Below are 20,582 nucleotides of genomic sequence, written 5' to 3'. Positions count from 1 at the left end.
AGGAGTCGACGGGCACGACTGCAGAGGATCTCATTCCAGCGACTAGATAGGGCTCATTGCCTGTGCACTCATCAAGACGTTGCGCGGTGTAGATTTGCGCCGACTGTGTTGCCACCGTGCCAGCCATAACGCAGAGCTGAGCCGACTTTAGCGGCGTCAGGACCTTCCTGCTTGATGGGCCAAAGGAGCGTGGAGGTGTTCTCGTCGTGGTTGCCTCATCGTGGCAAGCAAGGTCGACCCCCCCAGCATGGAGATGAGCCTTGGCCTTGTCAGGATCGCAAACATGCTCCCTACTTTGTCCAAAGCACAGGCATCGACCTTGGTCCCTGCACGAAGGACACAAAAAGAAAAGGGCAGGCATAATAACCACCCAGTGAAGCTTTTGAGCGTCACATAAAGTGAGGCGTCCAAAATAGCACCAGACATGAGCCTGAAGACGACGACCATTATTACGCACCAAAGATGGGAGGACCATGTCCCACCAGGCGTGCCTATTTGTTTGGACAGAAAAATCCACAACAGAGGAGGATCTCTTTGTGCATAAAAAATAAATGTGCACGGGCATGCCAGTGTACAAAGTACACAAAATAAATAAAGATAAGAGAACACAAGTTTTATTCATATTTGATTAAATACAAATACATGTTCCCTGATACAAGTGTGCTCCATAGCCTGCTGGCGGCAATCTAGCTTGGGCGATGTGGTCTTCATGGTTCCTGAGGCCTCGGAAGGCTCCCAGTTAATTACCCCCGTGAGCTAGCCCACGGAGTACCTCCGACTGTGCTGCTGTGGTCGTCGTCTTCAATCTTCGCTTCACGTCTCCATGCATGGTGTTGGTGTAGATGTAGGTAGCATTGGCGTAAGGGCCTCGTCGGTCCCTGAGCTGGTACAACATGACTGGAATATCAGCCATGCCCGCCTGCGTCGTTCGCCTCATCGGTGTCGAACGCCGCGTAGTGTCATCGTAGTCGCACTTGCATGGTAGGTGTAGCTTGGATGGCCTCGGACTTCTTCGGCAGCATCGTCGTGGTACGCCGTGGAACTTGATCACAGTGGAGTTTAACATGTAGTAGTTGATGAAGACTTGCATTCTTGCGGCAGTACACACGCATGCATGTTTGCTCATAATCTGTAAGAGACAAATAAACAAACAATTACAGTTTAATGTGGTCCGGCCATGACTGCCAAAACGTGGCGTCCGCGCTGCCTTGCGCGGTCCTCATGCAAGCATGCTCGACGTCCGGCATCGAGGCGTCACCTCCCACTAGGTAGAAAACGATTTTCAGCAACGGATCGATTTTTTTAGGGGCGGCTGGTTATGGAGCCGCTCCTACAGTGGTGTGCTCGGGTGCCCAGACACCAGCCGCCCCTACAAATGGAACAGCAGGGGCGGCTAGTGTTACGAGCCGCCCCTACAAATAGGGTCTGATTTGTAGGGGCGGCTCAATCACTAGCCGCCTCTGGAAATTCTATTTGTAGGAGCGGCTGGTGATTGAGCCGCCCCTACAAATGGTCCCGTATTTATAGCTCCTATTTGTAGGGGCGGCTCAATTACCAGCCGCCCCTACAAATGGCCCCCATATAAAATTGAGGCAGCACCTTCCTCCTCGGGTCACTCACTCCAACCCGAAAGAAAGGTGGGGAGGCCTTAGGCACCTCCCAAAAATTGCTCTACTAAGGGGGAAAGGTTTTGGTCTTAAATCCTTTGGTGGAGAGGTTGTAGAAGGTAAGAAAATGCTATTCCACACTTTTTTTTGAAGTTTTAATGGTTGATTAGTGAATAATTAGAGTTTTGTTTTTCTCTCTCTTCTATGGTGATTGAGCTATTTATGAGCAAATTAGACCCAACTTTTAAATGTACTAGGGTAAATTAGGGAGGGGAACAAGACCATACCCTTATTTGGTCCATGTTTCTTGATTTTAGTGAACCATTAGTTAGTTTTATGGATGTTTCATGTGCATGTGATCTAGATCTAGGGTTTGGTTTTTTTTATTAATTTCGTTTTTGTAAATTTATGTTTGATAAAATTGGACTAGTGTTTGTACAAAAGATATTGGGTAAAGTATAATTATTGCTAATTGTTGTCTTTGAAATTGTTTATTGTAATCAATAAATATGTATTTTAATTATTTATGGATAAATAGGCTATTAATTAATTTTCCTCTACCATGGTGTGTTTGTATGCTTCATGTAATTATATTAGATTTATATTCATATATATCTGAGGTATATACAATTATTCTCAAATAATTATTACTTTGATTAATTTTTATATATATCTGAATAAGTAGTCCTTTAATGTTTGTTTTGTTGTTGTTGTAAAAGATAGAGTACAGGAACTCTTGGATGTATGGTTCATTAAGGTTCAAGGCAGGTTTCCGTGAAGAGGTGGATAAATTTATTGAAGCCACAACGAAGCATGCAACGATATTGAAAGAGAATAAGGATACAATTATTTGCCCCTGTAAAGATTGCAAGAACCGTATGGCATGGACAGATGTGACTATCATCAGATCACATTTGATTATACGAGGATTTGTTGAGGACTACACAGTGTGGATTCATCATGGTGAAATAGTTATTGTTAACGACGAGGATGAGGAGGAATACGACGATGAAACCATAGAATCCCTGTCCCAATATTCAGCCGAGCTTGATGCACAAATGGATTTCGAGTTTGGCAATGAACAAGGTGGTGATGCTGGTGGTTGGGATGGTAACGACAAAGGTGGTGCCAATAATGATGGTGGAGCACGTGTCGGAGTTGAAGATGATTTAGATGACATGATTCGAACCCTTGGACCAGAGATTTTACTAAATAGCCCAAAAGGTCTAGAAAATTTGGAAAGAGTGACAAAAGCATCGAAGGAGACTGTGTATAGTGTTGAAAAGGGTTGTCCGACACATTGGACATTGCTACGTTTCGTGCTTGAGCTGCTCATCCTGAAGGCTAAGTACGGCTGGTTAGACTGTAGTTTCAATGATCTATTGCATCTCCTGTCATGGGTGCTGCCACAACCAAACTCAGTTTCCGCCAACACATACCAAGCGAAGAAGATCATAAGTCCATTGATAATGGGGGTTGAAAAAAATACATGCATGCCCCAACCACTGTATACTTTTTCGTGGTGAAACATTCAAGTCATTGGATAAATGTCCCCGGTGTGGGGCCAGCCGGTACAAGAACAATGACCTTTACGGTGGGGACGAACCATCCACGGGGAAAAAGAGGAATAAGAAGGGTACAAAAAAGGTGGTACAAGAATCTCAGCCCCCAGAGGACACTCCATTAGGCAACGATGCAAAGCAGAGAAGAATTCCTACCCTGGTAATGTGGTACCTGCCAGTGACCGACCGCTTGAGACGTATGTTCCTAAACCCTAAAGAAGCCGCACTCATGACATGGTGGGATGATGAGCGCAAGGTGGATGATGATAAGATTGCACACCCGACTGATTGTAGTCAGTGGCAAAGGTTTGATGAGAAGCACAAAGAATTTAGCGATGACCCAAGGAATGTACGGTTTGGCCTGAGCACCGATGGAATGAATCCCTTCAATGAGAGGATGAGCAACCACCGCACATGGCCAGTGATCTTAACCATGTACAACATCCCAACATGGTTGTGTCAGAAGAGAAAGTACCTTCTCCTCGCTATTCTTATTTCTGGCCCTAAATAACCAGGCATTGATATAGACGTGTTCCTCGAGCCCTTGATGCAAGAAATGGAGAGACTATGGAGGCATAGGGAGCAGATGTATGATGCGTTCCGAAAGGAGGACTTCACATGTAGAGCAATAATATTTGTTACTACCAATGATTACCCCACGCTGTTTGCTTTGTCTGGACAGATCAAAGGGAAGACAAGATGCTTGGTTTGCTTGGATGGTACTACATGGGTTTACCTGGATGCATCCAAGAAGATAGTTTACCTAAGGAACCGACGCTTCTTAAAGACAAGTCACAAGTACCGCAGCAAATTGTTCTTTAGATTTTATGACAACGCCCCGGAGATTGAACCCCCTCTGGAGAGACGTCATAACGGAGAACATGTGTACAGAATGGTGAAAAACATACGCGACGTCTATGGAAAGAAGAATCCGGATGGGACGAACAGAGATAGAAGCACACCTCCTATCGAAGGCGTATGTTTCAAGAAACAATCGATCTTCTTTCAGTATCTGCCTTATTGGCCAGACTTGGAGGTCCCCCATGCCATTGATGCTATGCACGTGCAGAAGAATGTCTTTGAGAGTCTCATTGCTACCTTGATGGACACAGGCAAGTCAAAGGATGGTCTGAAAGCACGGAAAGACATGGTGCAGCTAAACATGATGCCACAGCTTCACCCAGTACCTGAGGCTAATGGAAAATACACTCTGCCCGTGGCGTGCTTCAACCTAACACCAGACGAGAAGAGAGCTATATGCACTTTCCTGAGGGGGATCAAAGTCCCAACTGGGTTTTCAGCAAATGTGAAGAAGCTAGTGTCGATGAAGGACTTGTCAATAACACACTGCAAGGCTCACGATTGCCATGTGATGCTGACAGTGTTTCTATCTATTGCAATCAGGGCTATAAAGCCAGAGTTCTTAAAAATGGCCATCACCCGCATGTGCTACTTCTTTTCGAAGATCTCACAGAAGACGATTTGCAAGCAAGAGCTGAGTGACCTACATGAATTTGTGGTGGAGACACAAAACCAACTGGAGATGTGTTTACCTCCTGCTTTTTTTGATATAATGCCACATCTCATGATTCACATGGTTCATCAGATACAGGCGCTTGGCCCTTGCTACTTGCATGAAATGTGGTCCTATGAGCGGTTCATGTCGGTTTTAAGTCGATATGTGCATAATCGAGCATACCCAGAGGGCTCCATGATAGAGGGTTACAGTACTGAAGAAGTCGTCTAGTGCTGTCAAGAGTACCTAAAAGTACATAAAGGGATTGGTAAACCCGATTCTCGTCACAAGGGTAGGCTGGCTGGGAAGGGCACCAGTGGTAGAAAAGTGTTCATCGACCATGATTACAAAGAGGTGAGTCGGGCGCATTGCAGTGTCTTGCAGAGTACACAACTGATGCAACCGTATATTGATGAACACTTGGCTATCATTATGGTGGAGAGAAATGGCCGTTCGGATGATTGGGTCATGAAACAGCACAAGCAACGACTAACTATATGGTTGAAGGACCAAAACATACCGCCTGAAGAAACCATAGACTCTATTACCATCAGTAGGTTGGCGGAGGGGCCATCGAGACAGGTGACATCTTGGAATGCTTATGACATCAATGGGTACACGTACTATACCCACGCAAAGGATAGTAAATATGTGAACCAAAACAGCGGCGTTCGAATAGAGGCTCTCGAAGGATTAGGGCGAAAGATCCAATACTTTGGTATCATTGAAGAGATATGGGAACTTGACTATGGAAGGGATATAACGGTGGCCCTGTTTCGATGCCGCTGGATCAAACAACACCAACTGAACGAGATCGGATTGAGAGTCCTGGACCTCGAGAATCTAGGCTACCAAGATGACCCTTGGGTGCTCGCTTCACGTGTCGCACAAGTTTTCTATATGTCTGACCCACAAAGTAACCTCCCCCCGAAGAAGAAGACAAAGCACGTGGTTGCCTCCGGGAAACAACACATTATTGGAGTTGATGGCGTGGACGATGTTGAAGCTTACAATAACTATGATGAGATGCCGCTATTCACAGACTTTTCTAAGAAGATCAGTGTTATGGAAAAGAACCTCCCCAAAGATATAATGCCATGGGAACGAAAAGGTGTCAAGGGGAAAGTCGTTACAGCGGGCTAGCTAGTTGTTGAACGTGGAGTGTTTGTGTAAGTGTGTGTTTGTAAGGCTTCATTTATGCATGCGTGTGAGACTATATATTTATGTACGTGTGTAAGACTACATATTTTTGTATGTGTGTGAGACTACATTTTATGCATGTGTGTGAGACTACCCTTTGCAACATCTAGATGACTCTATTTGAACATCCACTCTATTGCAACATCCAGAAGTCATTTAGAGTTCATAATACTAGAGTCAAAGTCTTGTTTTTTCATTAGACCAAATTTGACTAGGTCAAACTTACTCAAATGAGACACTACATGACCTCAGATGAAAAAACTCTGAATACCAAGTTTGATCATCTCAGCAAGATCTACAATTGTTACATAGCTCATTTTCGCATTTGAGAAAGTTTTATCAAACACTAGTCACAAATTCTTGAATCTCATATAGACTTTCTGAAACTATGTCACACACTTGTGAAATTTGAACTACATTTTGTTCAAACTTTCTCAAATGAAAAAATGGACAATATAAGTATTGTAGATCTTGATGAGCTGAACAAACTTGGTATTCAAAACTTTTCAATTTGAGATAACCTAGGGTTGCGAAAACTAGTTTGTAGGCATTGAAATTTAAAAATCACAAATTTGAACCGTCCAAACTTTCTCAAATGGAAAGTTGACCAAAACAACAATTGTAGATATTGATTCGTTTAACAAACTTGGTATTCAAAAATTTTCAATTTGAAGTCATTTAGAGTTCATAATACTAGAGTCAAAGTGTTGTTTTTTCATTTGACCAAATTTGACTTGGTCAAACTTGCTCAAATGAGACACTACATGACCTCAGATGAAAAAACTCTGAATACAAAGTTTGATCATCTCAGCAAGATCTACAATTGTTACATAGCTCATTTTCGCATTTGACAAAGTTTTATTAAACACTAGTCACAAATTCTTGAATCTCATATAGACTTTCTGAAACTATGTCACACTTGTGAAATTTGAACTACATTTTGTTCAAACTTTCTCAACTGAAAAAATGGACTATATAAGTATTGTAGATCTTGATGAGCTGAACAAACTTGGTATTCAAAACTTTTCAATTTGAGATAACCTAGGGTTCTGAAAACTAGTTTGTAGGCGTTGAAATTTAAAAATCACAAATTTGAACCGTCCAAACTTTCTCAAATGGAAAGTTGACCAAAACAACAATTGTATATATTGATTCGTTTAACAAACTTGGTATTCAAAACTTTTCAATTTGAAGTCATTTAGAGTTCATAATACTAGAGTCAAAGTGTTGTTTTTTCATTTGACCAAATGCATTTGTAGGGGCGGCTAGATCAGAAACCGCCCCTACAAATGGATTTGTAGGGGCGGCTAGATCAGGAACCGCCCCTACAAATAGGAGGGAGTATAAATAGGAGAACCGACGCACGGGAGTCAGTCTGGGCGCTGTCTTCTTCCACCGACGCCGTCAGGCTGCCCGCGCGCCTAGGGTTTCCGCCGCCAGTCCCGTGCCCGCCCTCGCGCCCTCGCCCGCCCCCGGCGCCCGGCGCTCGGCGTCCCGCACCCGTCCCCCGGCGCTCGGCGTCCCGCACCCTGCCCCCGGCGCCCGACCACACCAGCCCCCGGCCCCGCGCCCGTGCCCGTGCCCGCCCCCGCGCGCCGACCCTCGTCGTCCCACGCCCAGCCCCCGGTGCCCTCCCTCGCGCGCCGGGCGACCCCCAGCGTCCCGCGCCCGGCCCCCGACGCCCGCCCCCGTGCTGGAGTTCTACTCCCCGCGCTGCCGCCTGTGCGCCTCGCTGCAGGGCCTCATGCGCGAGCTTGAGGACGGTGCCGGTGGTTCCGCCAGCTTCGTGCTCGCTGACGCCGAGGACGACCGGTGGCTCCCCGAGGTGAGTCCCCCCTTGCCATCTTCTTTGGCAAATTCAGACAATTCGTCAAATTTGTGATGTTGATTTGGGTGTTGTGTTCTCTACAGAGGGGAAAAAACCCTTTGCAACAGCAATTTAACCAGATTGGTCTTGTTCTGTTAATTTTGCCTTTGCTATGGTATTTTGGTCATATTGGTTTTGTTCTGATCAATTTATGATGAATAGATGTTATGTTGTTCTTTGATGGTGAGAAATTGAGAATTAGAAAGTCAGTAGGTCCCAAATGGAATGGTGACCTATTAAAACTGACACTGCAGTATTTTTTTCAACTTTATCATGGCTGACCAGTTGGCCGTCAGGAGTGTTGAATTGCAACCAGGCATCTCAGTGTGATATCTACTTTCTTCACCAGTTTTTCACCAATGAAGCAATATATCAATTGCTATGGCATATGTATACAGTTTACCTAACTGTTCAAGTAATTAATTAATTATGGTACAGTCATATGGTGTCCAAGGGGGAAATGTTGCAATATATGCATTTGCCATTTAGTACAAGTACTCCCTCTGTTCCAAATTATAATTTAGTTAGGCTTTGTTCTAAGTCAAACTTATTTTATTTTGACCAAGCTTCTAGAAAAATGTACTGATAACTACAACATCAAATTAGTTCCATTGAATTCTCCATGAAATATATTTTGATAGTACACTTATTTGAACTTGTAGGTGCTGATATGTTTTCTACAAATTCAGTTAAAGTTAGTGAATTTTGACTTAAAGACAAGGCCAGACTATTATCTTTTTAAATAGGCCTGTAGGTTAGGTTACTTTTCAGAAGAAGAGTGTGAGTAGAGAGTTCAACATATGTTTACTTGAGGGTTCATGGAAAACCTGCTCTGATAATTTTTCATGTGTAGGGATGTGTGATAGTTCTGGTGGGGCTGCTAGTTATTTAAAACATGGACTTGTGTCAATTTTGGTTATTAACTGTACAAGTAAGCTATAGTCTGCTATCTCTTTTTTTTTTAGAGATATTGGCAAATGGCAAGTTTGAAACTATCAATTTTCTCATTTGGATGAGCTGAGGCAGTTAGAATTTATTTTGTCATGTTAGGATGCTGAAGTAACCACAGAATTTTGATAACTTAGAGATTCTCTGCTAGCATATGGCTTCAGGATCATCTAATCTAATAAACTAAAAGTTAGTTTTGAACTATATGCACACACATCTATGAACATACGCACACACATTAATCCTATGAACATCTTCGAAAGATTGAGGCTAAGCCAATACATCTCTAGATCGATGCTGGAAAAAATTCAAAGAAGTGCGAGCACCAACATTGAGCCGAGGACTTAAAACCTGGTGAGCAGGATTCACCATAAAAACCAATCAACTAAGTTACGCTCAGTGCACTCTGGTTGTAGGATTTATTTTGATCTTTTGGTTTAAAAAAAAGTCCTCAAGTGGGGGGAGCACCTGAGCGATCAATAGACAACTTCTTTTATTTTTCGATCAGTAGAAGATAACCATACTGGTACACTAGTCATAACAGTGCATGCTTGTCCGAAGCACATTGTGCAGTTCACCGTATACTGAACAAATTACACATACCCCCTACTTCTTACACGTCATCCATCCCAATTGTGAAACCTTGATTGCATGCATTTCGCTGGCTATTTGCTTCATATTCGAACGTTCAGATGGTAATGAACGCGTGCAAGAAAATGCTACTTGCACCAGATCCAGCAAGCATTTGTTGATCTCCTTTTCTGGTACATTCTTGTCTTGAGTTAAGTTCTTGCATTCTTCCACGAGATGAACATCAATGACGTCAAATATTTGACTCTGAAAGCTGTTCTCCACAAAGCTGATAATGTCCAGTCTGTCCATGAACATAGCATCTGTCGGCCTTTTGCCTATCAAAATCTCCAGCAATACTAAATTAAACAAGAAAATGTGCACAAAGAAGTTATGCTATAAACATTTCTCATCTAGGAAAATTTGAGGTACCCAATAAAAAAATACCGAAATAACTACCTGGAGGGATGTATCCAATTGTGCCCTTCATACCAATCGACCTAATTGAACCTGCCCATGTTGACTGAGGATCCGCAAAGAAACATGCAATTCCAAAATCTCCCAGAAGAGCATTCATATCATCCTCTAGAAGGATATTGCTAGGCTTCAAGTCACAGTGAACCGTGGGACGTCCACAATCGTGGTGCAAATAATCCAATGCATCAGCTATGTTAACAGCTATGCTTATTCTTTGGGTCAAGCTTAGACGTTTTGGAGCCTCCTCGTCCCCTTTGTGATGTAACCATGTGTCCAGGCTTCCATTAGGCATGAGCTCATAAATTAAAGCTTTGAAATCATTTCCTATATTATCTACAGTTGAGCAAGCAGTTATGATTGGAAGAAGGTTACGATGCTGAATACTTCTAAGTGCTTCACACTCTGCCACGAAGCTTCTTTCTGCACCTCGCATCTCAAGATCAAAAACCTTCACTGCCACTTCCATTTTGCTTTCCTTCAACTTTCCTCTGTACACTGAACCATAGCTTCCTCCCCCAATCAGGTTGGATTCTGAGAAGTCCCGTGTTGCTTGAGTTAGGTCACTAAGGGTAACTTTCCCAAAATGCTCACCAAAAGATTGCGGCATTGCTAACACATTCTTTTTCTTCTTTTATACAGTTTATTGTGACTGTTCTCTATATAAGTGCATGTTCTATGAGTTTAGCACATTTACCTACTACTTCTGATGGCAGTATATTTCTGTTCTCTATATAAGTGCATGTTCTTGCTTATCTACACCTTGTTATTTATAGACTTACACAGTATATTTCTGTTCTTGCTTACCTTTTTTAGATAACAGGTTCCCTACTACTATTGTCTACTACTTCTGATGGCAGTATGGCAGCTGTTGCTTTTTTTTTGGAAGCAGTAGCTGCTGTTTTTTTACCAATTCTCCCCTCTCCTCTATTTTTGCCATATTTCCTATCCTCTATGTTTGGGAAGCAGCAGCGGCTTGTTTTTACACCTTTTCCTCTCTGTGTTTGTTAAGCAGCTGTTGCTTTTTTTTTACCAAATCTTCCCTCTCCTCTCCCCTCCTTTGTTTTGCCGATGATGAAATTGTCTAAGTCCATACATTATATGGAATATGAGCTGATGATCAAGAACTTGTGAGGAACTTGGCATCATTAGCAGCCGCCCCTACATTACCTTCTCCTCTCTTCTCTGTTATGATGCCTTGATGCTCCAAGTTCAAGATCAGATGATGATTGACATGTTTCTGAGGCCTCTACCACTGCTACTTCTCATTTTTTTATATTGTTGTTTTATAGGACTACTTTGGTTTATAGACCTTTTTGATTTCTTATACCTTCTCGCGTACCTAAAGCACACTTTCTTGCATCTTTTAGAACAAAGCGCGAAATAATGTCGCGAACAACAGACCGTGCAGCTCGATGCCCCGAGCATGATGAGCAGCTAACCCTTGAGGAGCAAGCACTAGAGGACCAGCTTACTCAGGAGCAGTTCGATAACGAGGTAGAAAAGGATCTAGAAGTGATGCTTACTCAGGAGGAGTGTGACGAGGAGGAAGGCCCCGAAGGAGAGGCTGCTGAAGGCGAAGAAGAAGAGGATGATGAGTCAGAAGAGGGATATGAAAGTCTCGAGGATCCTTTCCCACCTGAAGCAAGAAGGAGGCCAACGGAGGAAGATTTGGACAAGGATTTTGACCCGAACGAGGAGGTAGGGAAGAAGCCTTAGCTTGTAAATTTTGCTACAGCTTTGGCTGTGTTACCTCTGCTAACACTTTGACCTGTCCTATATACAGGTCCCTCCTGAAACTCAGAAAAGACGACGTCGACGTCCGCGACATCTCGCTGGACAAGACGAAGTAGAGAAAAGGAGAGCAGAGGCAACAACCACAGAGACGGATCACGATGCCTCTGCTCCACAAACTCAAGACACAACCACGACTACAAAGCCTAAGAGGAAATGAGGGGATAGAAAAGGAAATCTATATCCAGATAAGGCTTGCTATGTGATAACGGAGGTTGGGCCAGCAGGGGAGATCCTTGAGCCGAAGGAATTAAGAGGACGATTCCGTAATGCGATCGGGGCCCTAGTAAGAGATAAATTGAACCCAGCAATCCCTAACTGGAAAGAGGTACCAGAGAACATAAAGAATGCACTATGGGATAGGCAGCTGAAGGTCAATTTTAGATTTCCGGAGGGTAAGCACGAATTGGTAAAAAAATGCTATCAGGATGATGGGAGAGTCATTTCGACGTTGGAGGTCGGAGCTTAACATGAAGTATATCCAAAAGGGGTTAACTCCCTTCAATGAGTTCGGCAAAATAACTCCTAGTCAATGGGAGGAGCTCGTGGCTCAGAAGACTTCAGCGGAGGCATTAGAGCTTAGTGCTCGTAACACCGAGCTAGCGAAGAGGAACAAACACCACCATCATCTAGGCCCCGGTGGCTACTATGCCAAGGAAGAGCAGTTTAGGAAGATGGATGAAGAGGCCGTAGCTGCTGGGAATATCAATGTGACGAAGTTGAAGGTACGCTCAAGGAACTGGATATATGCGAGTAGTATAGAACCATCCGGCAGTAATCTTAAGTTTGATAAGCCAGAGACCCAAGAGGCGGTATCAAGGATATTGAAATATGCTGAAGACAAAGAGATGGGCTCATTCAATCCTTCCAGAGTGAGGGATGAGCTTAGCCTTGGCTTGGGAAACAAGGAGCACACAGGCCGCACCAGGGGGCTAGGGAAAAGGATGACCTAGAAGCAAGGATTCGAAGAGGACAGGCACATGTACAAGAAACATGGCCGAGACCGGGAGACTAGTCTTGAGCTCCAAGTGAAGGCTCTAGTTGCGAAGGCGCTGGAGGAGCAAGGAATGTCTACGGAGCCACGTATATTAGTGACGCCACCGGGAGAAGTGGCATTAGTTACCAGCCCTCCGAAAGTTCCTAGCAGCCAAGGTTCCACTGCAGCCACAACCTCAGTCGATCTCATACGGGAACCTACTAGTTGCACCTTGGTGTTTCTCAGCGGCCGGCAGAACACTATGATGGAGGTGGCAACGGGTGTTGCACATCCTCCCGGTGGCTTACACCACAATAATAAGATACCGCCGGACTACACTAGGGCCGAGGTGCATACAGTGAAGCCCGAGTTCATGCAGTGGAGGATATACTACGTAACTCCCGAGGGGCTGGTGTTACTCGGAGACGTTATGGGGCAGTTCATCCTCTAGCACAAACGGGACATTATATTGACTGCTTCTTTGCTGCCTCCCTCTCTCCCAAATTTGGAGCGAGTTGTTGAGGCCGGGGAGATATTTTCACCGTCTCGTGACCCCCACATTCCTGAGATGCCACATTCTTCCCCGCCTCCTATCGAGCATGTGCCTGATGAGATGCCACAACCTTCTCCAGCTCATACTGGGCAAGTGCATCATGAGATGCCATAGTCTTCTCAACAAGCACAACCGATACATGAACAACGAGTGCCTCCTGAAGAAGGTGATGCACAAGAAGATGAGGACATGCCTGAATGGGAACTGCGAAAGAAGATTCCAATCCACATAAGGCCAGTTTATGTTCCGATCAAAGACGTCTCGTCGGTGTCCAAGTGGTATTCCCATGATCAGTTCAAGCCTAAAAACCAAGTTAAAAAAGTCCCATCACGGGGTTCTGAGGAGGCCGTCAGTAGCAAACTTCACCAAATTGTAAAGCAGTTTCCAAATGTTGATGCCATCGAATGGTCAAAGGATTGCCCGAAAAAATATGAAAGTGGCTAGCCTTTCCTACCAAACCAGGACATCCAGCGCCTACCACTTGGAATGAGAAGGTTCCATGATTGGTACTTGCGTGTTCTCCCAACGAGCATAGATATCATACAAGCATGCTTTCCCACCGGCACATTTGGAAGCCCAGCCGGGAAAATTGTCTTTGACTTCAATGACATGCACACATGCTTTCACCTGGGAGAAATGGAGATGAATCTAATTCACACGTGGTGCCTGTAAGTCCTTGTCCTCCCGATATGATATGAATGTAATCTTTGAATTTTGTTGTAACTAACCCACGCCGTGATTTGTAGAATGCAAGTGCATATTGTCAAACAAATGCCAAGTGTGAAAGCCGGGTATGTAGACCCTTAAGCTATAGCCCAAACAAATTTTAATTACCCTAAACGGTGGACACTGGATGCCAAAGAGCTAGTAGCTGCAAAGACTCTTCGGGAGAAAGAGTCCCTTAAGGTTGCGGCATACATTGCCTTGGCTTTCAAAAATCTCCAACACCACTCTACTATATGGCTACCATACAACTTCGAGTAAGCTCAACTCTATACTTAAAGCTTTGTTCGATATATTTCATTCGATACAAAAGGGCTTATCTAGTTCTATGATTACATCCATGCAGCAACCACTGGATTTGTATAGCCGTCGACGTCGGGAGGAGCATGGCATGGGTCTTTGATTCATTAGATAAGGACACGGTGACATACAAAGACTTCATATCGATTCTCAAGACGTATACATATCGACAATCCTCATTAGCTTATATGTTTGTATACATACTTGTAACGTTCACTTTTGGATACTAACAAGTTGTATTTGCTAAAATAATTCGAACATGGCATTTAGGTTCTATGTCACTAATCATGATGGAAAGCATGATCCAGCAAGGAAGGAAAAGCTGGCTATAAAAACACTATGTGCGGTAAGTGTAACTTACTTCTTCAGTACTCCGTTACATGGCTGTCAAAAGCATTACTTAACATTTTCATATGCAAAACACACAGTGCCCCAAGCAGAAGCCTGGGAGTGTACATTGTGGATACTATATATGTTCTATGATAGGTAACACCGGTGCCTACAGAAGACACCCCTTAAGGGTAAGTTTGAACCTCTTCACCCGTAGTATAAAAACTTCATAAATGGTATGAAATACTAAACTGAAACTTGTTTTCTTGTAGTGGAGAGAAGAGAAAGGAATGAAAAGAGACCCATACAAGGATGACCAACTCTTAGAGCTCGTCGGCGACCTTTGCAACTTCACATTGGACCAGATTGTACACGTCAGAGGCGCCTACCATGACCGAGAGTCTGACTGAGGTACAAATCCTCAGTACCAACACCTTCGTGATACTGAAAGGTTAGCTCTAGGACGTTGATAACAATGTGTATAGAATTTGTATATTTAATGATGGATTGTATATATTCATGTGAATTGCACTTGTAATTGTAGTTTATAGAATACTCTTATGCTTGTAGTCGCGGTCGTGGGGTGTTCGGCAACGCGAACGTTGGTCACGGGGCGTTCGGCAACGCGAACGCGGTTCGGAACGTTGGTCGCGGGGCATTCGGCAACGCGAACGTTGGTCACGGGGCGTTCGGCAACGCGAACGCGGTTCGGAACGTTGGTCGCGGGGCATTCGGCAACGCGAACGCTGTTCGGAACGTTGTTGTGGGACGTTCGGCAAAGTGATTTTGAATTGAAAATTTAATTTTTTTTGCGGGAAAATGTACTGTAGGGGCGGTTCTAGATTGAACCGCCCCTACAAATACCTGTTTGTAGGGGCGGCTGGTACACCAGCCGCCCTTACAATTCGATTTGTAGGGGCGGCTGGAAACACCAGCCGCCCCTACAAATTGATTTATAGGGGCGGCCTAGGAACCGCCCCTACAAATACATGATTTGTAGAGGCCCTTGCATAGGGGCGGCTGGGCAAACCGCCCCTACAAAGGGTTACCAGCCGGCCCTAGAAATGGTTTTTGTAGTAGTGTCCGGCTCCATGACACACGACAGAGTCGACAGTGTTGCGGCTGCTGTGGCGACGACGGGATGCGTGCGTGTGGCGCCATGCAGATGCACAAGGCTGCGTCCGTCTCCTCCTAACGCAGCCCTTCGGCCGGCGGCGCTAATGGAGTAGATGAACAGGGGCAGCATGGCTGCAGCACTCCTCTGGCGCAGTCGGCAGTCGTGTGGCCGTCTCTCATCTGCTGGATAGCGCTGGTAGATCGACCGGCTGCCGGCGTCTCCTTGCTCCTCGGCGTCGGCGTAGATGGGTAGCGCTGGCGCCTTGCCGCGGCCGCCTCGTGTAGATGCGGAAAGGTGCTAGACAGGGGCGATGCAGGTAGCCACCGACTCGACATGCCTCCGGCCGCCTCTGCGTCGCCGTAGCCTGATGATGGCCTGCTCGTGGATGGATCTTGGCCGGCGGCGGCGTGGTGGCCTTGGCGCAGCCGGGGCGGGCGCGTAGCTGCGCTCCCTTCCTGCGGCCGGCTTGAACAGATGTCATCCCCTTCCCGTGGAGTCCTGCGCGTCCTTTATATAGGCATCAGCTAGGGTAGCAACGGAGCCTCTTGAGCCGCACGCCCGCGCCGCCAGAGTTTGTTAGCGTGCCGAGATGCCCGGCGCCGATCTTTTATATCGTGCACAAGATGAAAAGCACGTACGTGCTTATCTATCCAAAGGAGTTATCTTCACGTGGTAACCCTTCTAGAAGAATTCCGGTTTGTGTAAACAATCCAAACCAGATCCACTTCTCATCCGCAGGCCCAAAAATTCACCGGACCGTACCGCTTCACCTATACGCCGTGTAATACGTACAAGATCCAGATTCAACTCCCTCGTATACACAGACGCCATGTACATCGGCTGCCTGGTGAATTCTGGTCTCTTCAGATAATATCCAATATGTATCCTTGAGAAATATTTATACACGAACACTATGCATGGACGTACATGCAAGTTCATGTGAATATACAAGCGCATCTGTACGAGCTCATATCGTGTACAAGCCTAGACAATTTGCTAGCTTATATATCTTGTTCTCATACATAATTAGCACACGTGAACATACATGCACACATATATGCTTGTTATTCATTTATCTTCTCTTCGAGTACAAAATATTCCTTGATAGCACGTACGCACATGCGAGAAAAATTTGGTACAAAATCTTGTCAAACAAACATATTCAGAAACAAATATTTATTTTGCCTATACTTGTAGCACATGGGTTATTCTACCCTACTAATGCACTAAGTTTTCTTCGCTTGGTCCACCCACAAAAGCGTCCCCCGCTGAGATGACTATCATAAATGCACCTCAATAATTGTACACACAAAACCAACCACATCCGAATCAACCGCCCAGATCTGTCCTCAATATTCTCTCTCATTACTCACGCACGATCCAACGATCAGCATATTTTGTATGGTATTCCTCCTCCCCCTCCATGCGTCGCGGAAAAAGGAATATTGACGCGAGAAAAATTGACGCACGAGAAATCCGCGGCTCTTTCCATGCGGAGTCCGCCTCCGCTCGATCTCCTGCCTCCGCACCTATGAAGCCTCGCCGCAGCACGTCCGCGCCGCTGTGGCCGTTCCGGCGTTCTCAATTCCTGTAAGGCGTAAGCCGTAATCCCGTGATCGTGATCCCCAGCGGGCGGCCGCAAACGTAGCGGCGCTGCGGTCCCTCTCCGTCCCTGAAGGCCTGACTCCCTGCCGCCCCGGTGGTAAGTGATTTGAGTTCATCAATATTCAGTTATAGGGCCTGGCGGTGTTTGTTTGATCTCATCTGACAACTTCAATTTTCTATTTGACCTTGCAATCCAATCCGTACAGTACAGGCATCAAGCGACCGAAGCCAATAGTTGATCTATTAATTTAATTATTTAATTCATCAAGCCACATAGGAACAGGCCGTAGGCTACAGGTAATTTTTTCTAAACTCCATATTACCGTGATAGACTGATAGGGTTCTAATTTTCTATTTTTCTATTTTCTATTTTCAGTACTCCTCGTCAGCGGAACCAGCGACAAACCCCAACCAAGAGGACTAACCTGGCAGCCGGCGTACTTCGTCAACAACGTCGTCGTCAACGGCAAGGCGTGGCCGTACCTCCGCGTGCGACGCCGCTGCTACGGCTTCTGCATCCTCATCGCCAGCAACGCGCGCATCTACCACCTGTCGCTCAGCACAGTCCCCTGGGCGACCCCGGCGACAAGGCTTTGTCCACCGCCGTGATGAAGGATGTGATCGAGGTCGGCAACACCACGGAGACGGACACCTCGACCATGCCGGGGACTTGTACAGGTTATTAGTATTTCCATCTGATCTCCGCCTTATCATTTCCTGCAGCCTGAATGCCCGATTAGATTGCCATTTGCAACCTGAATGCACGATTCAGGTGAATTCCTCTAAATCTTTGTACTTGTCAATTTAAACTATGTTTGATTCCTACCTTTATTAAATTTAATCTATGTTTAATTATGCTAATCTTTTAAATTTAAGTACATTATTTAATATTGCTTTGATCATATTAAGATAATGTCGAAATAGTAGAGGGTGAGGCAACAATCGAAGCCTCTAGCCAAGAAAGGCAGAACAAAGAGAATGCCGAAATAATAGTTCCGCCATCCTCGCCCAAAGCTGAAAAGTTTCCGACACCAGATAACTCAGGTGAATTACTCTAAATACTTTTACTTGTAATAAATTTATAAGCTATGTTCGATTACTACTTTTAGTAAATTTATTTAAGCTATGTATGATTAATCATCATTGCAACCTCATAGATTTGGTCTCCCAAATTATTAATTATTATTAAATAATACTTTGCTCATCTGTAGAGATTAAAAAGTATATAGAGAGTGAGTCAAGAATTGTAGCCTCTAGCCAAGAAACGTTGGACAACAACAACGCCGAAATAATAGTTCGGCCATCCTCACCCGAAGGTCAGAAATATCTGAGCCTTTAATAATAATTTCACCCATTTCCTCGTTTATGATGAACCTCACTGATCAGTCCGTACAACTCACAGATTGGACTACACAAAAATGATGCATATATTCCCATGTGTACAGTCAAACGTACGGTCCGTATTGATGCATTTCCTACTTCTGGTGAGCCAAATTAGCACAACATCATCATGCTACTTTTCAATATGAAATAAGGCATTTGTACGGCATGCTAATGTACTAAAGTGGAGCTATATTGATGTAGATGTCGATCAAGAAAGATGCGAAGACAAGAAGCGGAAGCGTGCTCATGAGGATGACGTACACAACGAACTCTTAAGCAACACAAATCTCCACTCATATTTTGTCCGAGTGGGCCATTGCGTACAAAATGTACAAATATGGAATCTCAAACTGATATTATATATTGCATCTGCAGATCATTATTAGGGAGGAAGCGAGAGAAGTACAGGTCAACGACGATGCCGTACAACCGCCAGTACTACAAAAGGCACAACATATGATGCGTGCTGACGATGATGTGACGGCGTTGCCTCGGTATAATAAGCCAAAGAAATCAAACAATGCACAAATCATGACTCAAGGTGAGCCATAATTAATTGAAACTTACTTCTTTAATTTAAATAATTAATTACTTATTACTAATAATAATATAAAATGATACCTCTGCAGATTATGTGTCTACGAAACAAGATGATGAGGTCATTGAATACATGAAAGGAAAAAGTATAGATCATAAACTCGTCAGAATCAATGATGCTTGGGGATGCAGGGATGACCTAGATTGCCTTTTTAAGTCGAATGAGTAAGTCAATGGCGCGGTAAGCATGTTTAACACTGCTTCTGCATTACATAGTGTCCATACAAACTATCTGCCAATCTTTTAATGACAAATTAAAAACTTGCAGGTCATAAGTTTGTATATCGAATTGATGCGGCATGAAGAACACCTACTTCATAGAGATGGTGGAGATGTATATTTGGAAAATTCAATGGTTGATGAGAGGGATTTGAGCTATAATAGAGATGAAGTGGTTCAAACAAGGGCACACAATTATTTAAATGCTGATATGGTAAGCTTTACCATAATACTTGACATATGCTAATTTTTTACCCTTTCAAATCTAGAGAAATAATTTAGATAACTCTCTAATACTGGTAGGTGTTCCTTCCAATCAATATTGAAAAGTTTCACTGGTACCTGGGTGTTGTGAACGCTTCTTTAGGCCAGATACATGTTTTGGACTCTTTTGGAGATAATATGACAAACTTTGAAGATCTCTGGTATACGGTACGTCTAAATAATTGGTATACATATTTATTTATTTAAAATTCTTCAGTACCTGTTCTGTTTCTTAATTAGCCTTGGTGTTTTGATCATACCAGCTCTTAGGAATGGAAAGACTAATAAAATATGCAACGAGGCTTACAAAACTGGACCAAAGTAAATGGAAACACGGTACCAATATGACATCTTGGCCAATGAAACATAAGATCAAGTCCCAATGCAAACAGATGGGTAAAATATCTTTACGTTTTGTGTATATGTCATTGCCTAACCATTATCTGTATGCCTCATATTTGATTGTTTGGAATATTGCCCAGCTATAGTTGTGGTTTATGGCTTCTTAATTATATGGAGTATTGGACCAGAAGTACTTTATCTGACCATGTAACCCAGGTACTTACTTAAGAATCTACTTCTAATACATATCCGTTATTTTTTAATTGGTTAGCATATAAGCAATTACTGTTTGCAGGAAGATATAAGTAACTTCAGGTTCAAGCTACCTGCGATCTTATATAACTCGCTGTTAAATGAAATAAGAGGGTTACCGGATAAAGAGCAAAAGACTAAGACCGGCGATGACCTAGATGAACTTGTCGAAGAGCTCAATGACCTCGATATTTTGATGTCGGGTAACACGAAGTTGACAAGGACGCTAAAGTGGACAAACAGAGAAGACCTATTGACGACAATTTGCGGGTTGTTCCACTTGATCGCCGATGATGAGACTTTAGAGTAAGTCATGCATTCTAAAGTACAACGTACTGTTCTAATATAGATATTGCCTTTGTCCATTCTAGATTGCTACAGCA

At 44.0% G+C, this 20,582-nt stretch overlaps 1 protein-coding gene and 1 long non-coding RNA gene across 2 annotated transcripts; one reads left to right on the top strand and one right to left on the bottom strand.

The window, feature by feature from the left end:
* Window positions 1-9,306: 9,306 nt before the first annotated feature.
* LOC136489177 (receptor kinase-like protein Xa21) lies at window positions 9,307-10,354 on the bottom strand. The gene is made up of 2 exons (XM_066485891.1): window positions 9,692-10,354; window positions 9,307-9,651 (listed from the first exon to the last, which is right to left on the bottom strand). Exons 1-2 carry the CDS (start codon window positions 10,352-10,354, stop codon window positions 9,307-9,309), a joined length of 1,008 nt encoding a protein of 335 aa, XP_066341988.1.
* A 9,168-nt stretch (window positions 10,355-19,522) lies between these two features.
* On the top strand, window positions 19,523-20,142 carry LOC136487460 (uncharacterized). Its single transcript, XR_010767268.1, has 3 exons — window positions 19,523-19,555; window positions 19,645-19,773; window positions 20,088-20,142. It is a non-coding gene; the product is annotated as an uncharacterized lncRNA (long non-coding RNA).
* Window positions 20,143-20,582: the final 440 nt, after the last annotated feature.

Source organism: Miscanthus floridulus, chromosome 10, assembly GCF_019320115.1.
Source record: "Miscanthus floridulus cultivar M001 chromosome 10, ASM1932011v1, whole genome shotgun sequence".
In the NCBI taxonomy this organism is placed as follows: Eukaryota; Viridiplantae; Streptophyta; class Magnoliopsida; order Poales; family Poaceae; genus Miscanthus; species Miscanthus floridulus.
This window is presented reverse-complemented; position numbering and strand designations above follow the sequence as displayed.

Excerpts from the sequence above, each read along its gene's own strand:
- LOC136489177 (XM_066485891.1), bottom strand. The coding sequence starts at position 10,354 with ATGCCGCAATCTTTTGGTGAGCATTTTGGGAAAGTTACCCTTAGTGAC. Across the intron at positions 9,652-9,691 it reads TTTTATTGGGTACCTCAAAT|CACATTTTCTTGTTTAATTT; the intron begins TTTCCTAGATGA and ends AACTTCTTTGTG.